Raw genomic sequence first — 9,555 nt, 5'->3', positions numbered from 1 at the left:
GTACCACTACTGTTATAGTCATGGATTATTCTTTTAAATTGAACCATTCTTTCTCTTATATTTCTTTATCGTGTAATCATATATATTTTGTTTTGTTTAAATAATTTCTAAGATGTCATTTCAGAAGTTTTAATATTTGAATTTTTGAGTTATTTTTTGTAAGTCATTACACGTTTAAACAATAACTTTTTCATTAAATTGTAACACAAATTAAAGTTAGATGAGTCTACCACACAAAATCGTAAGTTCTCGTGCGTAGCACGGATTTGCGACTAGTTTGTATTATTTAGGTTCACATGAGATAGAGTTATTTTCTAAAAAAATTAGCGGAAAACAATTATATTTCATGCTACTGCGAAATAAAAGAATTTTTAACTTTCAAATTCCACTCGTTAATGCACTATTGCATGAAGCAACCAGATCTGGGCCTTTTTCGAAACCCAAACTATATCAACCTCTCTTCGGCCCAGCCCAACAACAACTTTTTTCTCGCAAACGGAATTTTCCTTTTCTGCTTTTCACATTCCGATTCAAATTCCCAGGATCGCAGCGCACAGACGCTAAAAGAACAAAAATGGAAGAGAACACCACCACGGCCGCCGCCTCCACCTCCGCCACCACCACCACCGATTCGGATTCGATCATATTAGAAACGCTAAGAAGTAGAGGATGGTGTCTCGGCGACATCGACCAATTGAAAGCCATAATCATGATCCACTCCGCCTTGGCCGACGACATGTCTACGGTTGTGGATTCAGTCGAGTCCGAGCTCACCAACATGGATCTCAAATCCTTCGGAGCCAAGTCCCTACCTGACCCGACTCTCCCTCGCAAGCCATCTCATATTCTCGGTCCCAAAGTCCTTCAGGCAACTCGCTTTTCTTTTCTTTTTTACTATTTATTTTTCTTTTTTAGCCTCGTTTTCTCGGAAACCAAACAGGACCTTGGTTAATTGATTTCTGAATCTGATGCTTTGATTTTGTTGAAATTTGAGCAGATATCTTCAGTGAGAGACATAGCGAAAAGCACAATTGAGGAATTTTCGCATAGTTCAAATAGTAAGCGGCTTCTAAGGCTAGGGCTCACAGATGGACACGCTGAGATAACTGCTATAGAGTTCTCTCATATCCCTTCGATCCCCGACGACGTTGTTCCTGGCACTAAGGTAATCTCTCAGTTTTATTCTTTACTTAAATTATTAAATTTTATTGGCACCTAATTGTGTTCATTTGGCTATCTGCTAGACCACTAGTAAATTTCATTGTTGTAAGGATAAAGTTTGGCTCCAAGCTGGTTTGGAGCTATCTTTTCCAACCCATTATTGTGGCGAGATTTATATTGATGCAAGTGACAATTATGGAATAATGAAGAAGTAGAGGGCCTTATATATTGCTAAGCCTGATGTTGGGAATGAGAGGGAGAGAACAGAGGAAAATAGAGAGAGTGGAAGTGTACACATGAATTAATGTTCATGTGGCTCGGCCTGATGACTTACAAGTTACAATGGGCCCGTTGGGGGACCTTAAGCTGTAGTACACGTTAGGATGCTGGACAAGTACTGCAGTACAATAGCACAAGTTGTGTGCATCTGCATTGAGCCTGTATTGATATATCTGACATCTACTAAAATTATGAAATTTAGTTGGCACTAAACTTGCAAGTTTTGTCCCGAATTGTGTTCATTGGTTAGCTGCTAGTCCACTAGTAATTCCTTGTTGTAATTCATAGTTTATTAGTGATTATGGAAGATGATGCAAGTGACAATTATGGAATGACTCGATGATATTAGATTTTATGATAAAGTAGAGGGCCTTATATATTGCTAGAATTGATGTTGGGAATTAGAGTGATAGAGGAGAGGGAAATAGAGAAAGTGGAAGCACGAATGAATTAATGTGATTCAGTCTGATTGCTTAGATTCACAATGGAAAGCCTTAAGCACTACATGTTTACATGTTGTTTTACAATGAGCCCATCAGGGAGGAGGAGGAGGAGGAGGGGGGGGGGGGGGGGGTGGGGACATAACATTGTGCCAGACAAGTACTGAAGTAAAATAGTACAAGTTGTGCATGTACATTTGTAATATATTTCTAATGGTGATAAGAAATGGTGGATGGATGTAGTAGTGATCATGGATTTTGGATTATTTGGCTGAATAAGATTTTGACAGGCACTCTAACCTTAACTAGAGCTAGTTGATGGGGAATGTAACTGGAACCTCCCTTTAAAGACTTATAATAGGCAATGGAAAGCTAGTTCTAGTGTTCAAGCACTAATTTGGGATGTTGCGGCTGATGGAGAGCTCTCTTTAGGGCCTTGCTTAGTCTGTTGAAAGTTGAATTGAGTCTTATTTTAATGTTTGTTTTTGTTTATTTGCTGCTGGATTGGATTTAATTATGGTGTTGAGAAATTCTTGGCAGAGAGAGATTCATGTATCATGCCATGGTATAGACATGATTTGTTTGCTTGCAAGAGAAAAAGGTGAGATCGAGGTTTTAATCTTATTGGTTGAGACACTGATGACATTACTTGTTCAAGTTGTTGAATAGGTAGCATTTCCTTACTTGTTAAGGCCTTACATGTCTCAATTGATGTTCCCAATTTTAATTTGACAGTTAAGCATCTCTGTTTTTTTATTGAGTAATTCATATGTACTCAAGAAACATTTTTTCAATTGGTCATTGTATTTCAAGTTTTAACTCTTCTTTTGCAATTTATTTGGCAGGTCCGTTTGGAAAATAAAGCTGTAGTACGTAATGGTATAGTATGCTTGAATCCTAAAGTGTTAACTCTATTAGGAGGACTTGTTCAACCACTCTATGAAGAATGGAAGATGAGCCAAAAATATTCAGGTCTTTCCCGCTCATCATTGAGGCTATCACAGGAGAGTGGTACAGGAGGTCCTCCTCCATTTGAGAAGTTGCAAATTGGGGCACCCTCACATCGATTTGCTCAGCAAGGAAAATCTTCTGGTCAGTGTCCAAAGCATTTTTATAGTAGATTTTTTTATTTACTTATCTCCTAGTTCTAGTAAGAAAAAACCTATTAGTTAGTTTTGAATTTGGACTTTTAAGGAATTGTTCCAGTATTTTGAAGGGTTGTCCCAGATTTAAGTGTTATTCGTTTTTGGCATTATAGAGTCACTGTAGAGTCGAACCACCCCACCACAGTTATTTCTTTTACCATTATGGTTTGTTAAATTAAATTAATTATTTATTTATTTATTATTATTTTTTGCTAAGGGTTTGGTAAAATTTAAGTATGTATGCAAGAAAAGTATCTGCTCAAAACTTGTATTTGCACACAAGTTCTGTTATTAGCTAGAAAATATAATGCGTCACATTTTAAGAATAGTCTATTGCATCAATCAATCAAGAAAATTACTTGAGGTATGATGAAATTCTAGTGCTATTATGTTTTGTGGCTTGTGTTATTTTGTTAGGCTGATTTGTGTAATGCTGCAACCAAATATGCAACAAACTCTACTGAAGTAAGCCTTAGCTCCATTCTTTTGTGTTGGTTGTATCAATTATGCTTATACTTGTGTACTTGACAAAATGTTAATTTGAAACAAGAAAGTTCTCCATGAAAATACGTAAATGAAGTTGAAGCTAAAGAAAGAGTATTTTATGGATTTTAAAACGAACATACTGTAAAGGTATGTTAAACATGTCCTCCAGGTTAGATCAAAGTTATAAAAATTGGATTTTATAATTTTATGATTGAAACCGTGCAATGCATTGCATGGGCCTTCAACTAGTCAATAAAAATTGGAGGAAATCGGTGGATTCAATGGGAGGAGATCTTACCAAAGTTATAAATTTTATGCCATACCTGAACTGGTGTGATCTACCACTGGAAATGTATTGGTTTTAATTCTGGGGTGTTTCACACATTATAGTTATCTTGACCGGTACAATATTTGTTTGAAATTTCTTAAAAGATTACAGCGAGCACCATCGAACTTGAGCTCGCTGGATCAGCAACACCATTCTTCTTCATTTTCTTCAGTTTTTTTTTTTTTTTTTTTTTTTTTTTTCAATTGCTTTCTCTTCAGTTTCTCTGCTTCTTGTGCCCCTGGAGGTGAGTTCAGAGGGGAGAGACCATAGGTAGGTGAGAGAGAGAGAGAGAGATTGATTTCGAGTCACATGGTTTACGGGAAGTGGAAGAGAGAAATTGAAAACTGGTAATCTATTTCCAAGTTTTGTGTGTGGGCAGATGGAATTGGCTATTGTCTTTGAAGGTCTGACAGAGTGGAAAATTAATTAAATTTTTTTTAATAGTCAAATCAAATTGATTCTTCTTCCCTTCTCCTTCACATGACTTTAAGTGTTAATTGCGTTTTTTATCTTAGGTGTGAATTTGGCTGGAGTCATGGGCTAGTATTCTTAAAAATATATATATATATATATATATAGAGAGAGAGAGAGAGAGAGAGAGAGGTAATGCTGAAACAACCACAGGTATGGTATAACATTGGGATTATTATTGTTGTAATGATTTACTATTTAGATAGATTATGGAAAACCATGTTTGCGCTTTACAATTTGTTTTTAGTTGCTAGACATATTGCATATGAACACATGGTGAAAAAATTATGCTTTGCAGAATACGCTGAGTCTACTTCCAAAAGCTTTGGGCCTAATGGTGCTAGAAATACTAATATTAGGCCAACAGGAAGGCAGCAAAACCTTGATAAAGCAACCAGTGCAGTTAATAATCCAAATGCAGCTTCAATTACAGAGAGAGGTAGTGCTGAAACGACCACTGGTTTAGATTATTGATGTTGTAATGATTTACTCTTTAGATGGATTATTGAAAACCATGTTTTCACTTTACAATTTGTTTTTAGTTGCTAGACATATTGCATGTGAACTCATGGTGAAAAAATTATGCTTTGCAGAATACACTGGGTCTACTTCCAAAAGCTTTGGGCCTAATGGTGCTAGAAATTCTAATATTAGGCCAACTGGAAGGCAGCAAAACCTTGATAAAGCAACTAGTGTATATAATAATCCAAATGCAGCTTCAATTACAGAGAGAGGTAGTGCTGAAACGACCACTGGTATGGTATAACATTGGTTTGATTATTGATGTTGTAATGATACACTCTTTAGATGGATTATTGAAAACCATGTTTACACTTTACAATTTGTTTTTAGTTGCTAGACATATTGCATATGAACTCATGGTGAAAAAATTCTGCTTTGCAGAATACACTGAGTCTACTTCCAAAAGCTTTGGGCCTAATGGTGTTGGAAATACTAATATTAGGCCAACTGGAAAGCAGCGAAACCTTGATAAAGCAACCAGTGCAGATAATAATCCAAATGCGGCTTCCATTACAGAGAGAGCTGAAGAAAATCCAAGCAGCTCTGAAATAAGAGCCAAAGAAGGTGTAACTTCAATTTTTTAGGACTCTTGGATTGCAGTTTCATTATGCATTCTGTTTATTATAAATGAGAAGATGAAAAGGGTCATTGGGTTTGGAAGGGTCATGTTTTACAAATTGATAATAATATGGCAGGAGAGGAAACCAAATTTCTGATCCTCATGGTCTACATTTACTGTGTGGTCATCATATATTACGGACTCATTACTTATCAAAAAAATATATTATGGACTCATTACCTGAACAACAGAATAAAATAGAACTGAAAACTGAGATAGTGTCTTGAAATCTCAATTGAACTTATCATAAAGAAAGCAAATAGACACATCGTCTACCTAATGGGAAGAAAATGGACCATTTTGTGCATTTAAAATTTTGTATGTCATACTAATGTAAATATTTGTGTCTTATAACAGTTGTGGAATATATCCCTGTTCAAAATCAAGCAGCTGCACAGAAACTCCGCCAGAAAATGAGCAACCAAAACCAGGATGGGCGACAATATAAAGGTAGAAAACATAGGGGAAAGGGGAAACAAGAAGAAGAGCCAGTTGTTTACACTCTAGATGAATGGGAAAAGGGAAGAGGAGAGACAAAGCCTGTAACAAGAGATGGGTTTCCAAACATTAGTCGTGATGAGGATCTTGCATGGCAGCTTCAAAACCAATTTGATTTAGAAGATTCTCATGTCAGCATCTTTCTATAATTTAGTCTTATTTCTGTTGTTAAGTAATAGATTTTCAGTGTAGTATTTTCATTTTGGGCTCTGAGTTTTCTTCCAATATTTGATACAATTATTTTTCAAATTGTTTTTCAGGTACAAAGAGGCAGTCATGAAGCAGGGGCTGATAACTTGCTTATGAGTATGTTTAATTATGAAAGAGATGATGATAGGTCTCGTGGTACAGGACGAGGGAGAGGAAGGGGAAGGGGAAGGGGAAGGGGAAGAAGATTTGGTTAACTTTCTATCCTTAGTCTCTGTATTATCTATATCCTCATAGCCTCTTTTGTGTCATTGTGTGTATAGTAACTTTTGTGGTTTTTTGGTAATTATAATTTTTTGCGTTAGCAATGTGTATTTATTCAAGTGTCAGTAGCGAGGTCCTGAACGTGTTAAAATCTTGAAAATTTCTCTTCTATTGCCACCCTCATATTTGATTGTTCGGTAAAGACTTACACAGTTACAGTACCTTTTTGAAGAATGAGAAAGGAATTGAACTTTTTCTGATTTGTTTCTTATCAATCATACAGAAATGACTGTCGTATCTATCCTTATTGGGCATGGACCAAAAAAAAATGAATATCATGTGTTTCATGCTGCAAATACAAGCCCTGCGCATAAAAGTTCTGGTTTCATATTTGCAGCATGAAACACCCGCGCATGAAAGTTCTGGTTTCATATTTGCAGCATGAAACACATGTAACCAAAAAAAAAAAAAAAAAAAGCATGAAACACATGAAACAGATGACCTGGTGTGGTATCAGTGTTTCTCCCAGTTGTAAAGAAAGCAATCTCTTTATCAGTCCCACGTGGATGTCACGTATTTCGGTCGTTTAGTTTTTGAACGGCAGTGAGATGGGAGGATCCATTTCATTTCACATGTAAAACTAAAGTTTAGGAGGATCTAAATGCATTTTTATCCAAACTAAAATGTGTAGTTTGGTTTCATTGAGAAAATTTAGGAAAATTAAAGAAAAGTCAAAGGTATTGAATTTTATATTTTTCATTGAATCATTGGTATGAGAATTGAAGGAAAATAAAGATAAAGAATTCATACTTCGATGTCTCCCTGTTTGATTGTTGAGAAAATGCAGGAAAGGTTAGGAAAGTTGGAAAATTTTGAAATACTGGTATTTTATTTTTAGAAAATGAATTTTAGAATTTGACGAAATGACTAAAATTAATTTCCTGTAAAAAGGACACAGACGGGAGGGAAGTAAATGGAATAACTACATTGGAAAAATTTTCTTGGAAGTTGATGGACACACATATGCCCACGAAGCTGTCAAGTTGTTGCACATGTAAAACGAAAATTAAAGAGATTTTGTCATCTTCCTAAACTCCAAAAGGTTTATAAAAGCTATCAAGTTTGGTTGCACATGTAATACGAAAATTAAAGAGATTTTGTCATCTTCCTAAACTCCAAAAGGTTTATAAAAGCTATCAAGTTTGGTTGCACATGTAATACGAAAATTAAAGAGATTTTATCATCTTCCTAACTCCCAAAGGTATATAAAAGTTGTAAGTTTGGTTGCAAATGTAAGAAAAAAAGAAAAAAGAAAAAGAAAAAGTCTATAACTCGTGCAATTCATAAGAAAATTTAACATAATAGGTGAATTTACCATTTCGTACAAGAAACATTTTTAGTGGGAATGAACAATTAACTTAATTGCGAGCATGTGAGTTCCAGTTAGTTTAATTAGTAAAATCTTTGATGGTTGAATAAGAGATCTGAGATTCAATCCCCACCTACAACAAAAAACCAATTGGTGTCTTGATCTAATGATAAAAGAGGTATAATCAAGAGCGGACGCCACAAGTTGAAACTCTCTCTTAAAAAAAAAAAAAACCTTAATTGCGAGCAATATTGAGACAAAAATTCACTCTACCTAATATGGTTTTCTCTAACCTGAAAATATTATGGAACAAGAATAGGTTTTGTGGGGCCAGAGAACTTACGACCCGACCCGCTTTCCACTAGGGCCCAGGGCCCGTGCCGAGGAGGGTAGTTGCCGAGGACGAGTAGGAAAAGACCAAATAGCCTAGAGACGCAGCCGAGGATGGCCCTGTCCTCGGCATCCCAAGACTTCGAAAGGAAGAGTGACATATCATCAAAGGCAGTCTCCAAAAGGCCCCCAAGAGAAAAGGCGAGTAGAATGGGACCCACGTGGGGGTACGGTGTGTGGGTGGTTCAAGGTAAATATGTCCCCTCCGCATTGAATGCGTCCACAAACGTCCTAACCATATTAATGAGAAAAGACACCTGAACAGTGTGGTTTCGGTTATTGCAACTAACAAAAAGTAAGGGGAGGCGGCTGATGGGACAGATACTTGAATGGGCACCTGCCTGATCAACAGGTGGAGGGCCAGGATCTGCCAAGAAGGGTTATATAATGTGAAGACTGATGCGCCAAAAAGGGGGGGGGGCTGGGAAAAAAGGCCAAGAACTAAAGCCTCCCAGATCGCCTCAAGGAGAAAGACTCCTCGAGCGAACACGGTTTAATTCTGTATGAACACCACGACTAACCACCGTCTGGTGACCAAGGCCTAGCCTTTCAAACCCACGCTCTACAAATGATATTGTTTGGGCCTTTTTACGTGCGAACTCAATATCATTTTGGGTCATTACAAATTGAGTCCTTACAATTGGCGCCGTCTGTGGGAAGGCTTACGTGTTGGCACAGGCGGTGGGTTGAGAAAGTCCCCCATCATTTCCAACAACCTGTTGTAGTGTCCTAACATAAAGTTCCAATAGGGGCTACGTTTCTTCCATAGGGGCTACGCTTCGAAGCGTCAGTAGTGCGGATGGTTTTAGGGGCTTCGCCAAGGAGCTAATCCCCCCAAACCAATGTCCCACACCTTGGCCGAAGGGCTAATATCCCCCAACTACTTAAAAACTAAGTTTTGGACAGAACGAAGGTATTGCATGGTCCTCGGACTAAAACTTATGGGGAAACCAACTACTTAAAAATTAAGTTTTGGACAGAACCAAGGTATTGCATGGTCCTCGGACTCAAACCTATGGGGAAACCAACGACTTAAAAATTAAGTTTTGGACAGAACCAAGGTATTGCATGGTCCTCAAACTCAAACCTATGGGGAAACCAACTACTTAAAAATCAAGTTTTTGACATATTGCATGGTCCTCGGACTCAAACTTGTGGGGAAACCAATTACTTAAAAACTAAGTTTTGGACAGAACCAAGGTATTGCATGGTCCTCGGACTCAAATCTATGGGGAAACCAACTACTTAAAAACTAAGTTTTGAACAGAACCAAGGTATTGCATGGTCCTCGGACTCAAACCTATGGGGAAACCAACTGCTTAAAAATTAAGTTTTGGACAGAACCAAGGTATTGCATGGTCCTCGGACTCAAACCTATGGGGAAACCAACTACTTAAAGATCAAGTTTTGGACAGAACCAAGGTATTGCATGGTCC

The 9,555-nt window shown here is 37.2% G+C and overlaps 1 protein-coding gene across 3 annotated transcripts; it reads left to right on the top strand.

Moving 5' to 3' along the window:
- The first annotated feature begins 507 nt into the window (after positions 1-507).
- LOC115976986 (tudor domain-containing protein 3) lies at positions 508-6,623 on the top strand. Of its 3 annotated transcripts, none has more exons than XM_031098591.1 (8): positions 509-868; positions 998-1,165; positions 2,726-2,972; positions 4,609-4,749; positions 4,904-5,044; positions 5,214-5,396; positions 5,809-6,080; positions 6,210-6,623. In XM_031098591.1, exons 1-8 carry the CDS (start codon positions 575-577, stop codon positions 6,351-6,353), a joined length of 1,590 nt encoding a protein of 529 aa, XP_030954451.1. In that variant the 5' UTR covers positions 509-574; the 3' UTR covers positions 6,354-6,623. The 3 variants fall into 3 exon arrangements, with proteins under 3 accessions (XP_030954452.1, XP_030954451.1, XP_030954450.1); XM_031098590.1 differs by having other exon boundaries at positions 4,904-5,065; XM_031098592.1 differs by lacking the exon at positions 4,904-5,044 and having other exon boundaries at positions 508-868; positions 4,609-4,770.
- The last annotated feature ends 2,932 nt before the right edge of the window (positions 6,624-9,555 follow it).

This window comes from Quercus lobata, chromosome 2, assembly GCF_001633185.2.
Source record: "Quercus lobata isolate SW786 chromosome 2, ValleyOak3.0 Primary Assembly, whole genome shotgun sequence".
NCBI classification, from domain to species: Eukaryota; Viridiplantae; Streptophyta; class Magnoliopsida; order Fagales; family Fagaceae; genus Quercus; species Quercus lobata.
Note: the sequence above shows the minus strand (reverse complement) of the source record. Positions and strands in the feature narration are given on the sequence as shown.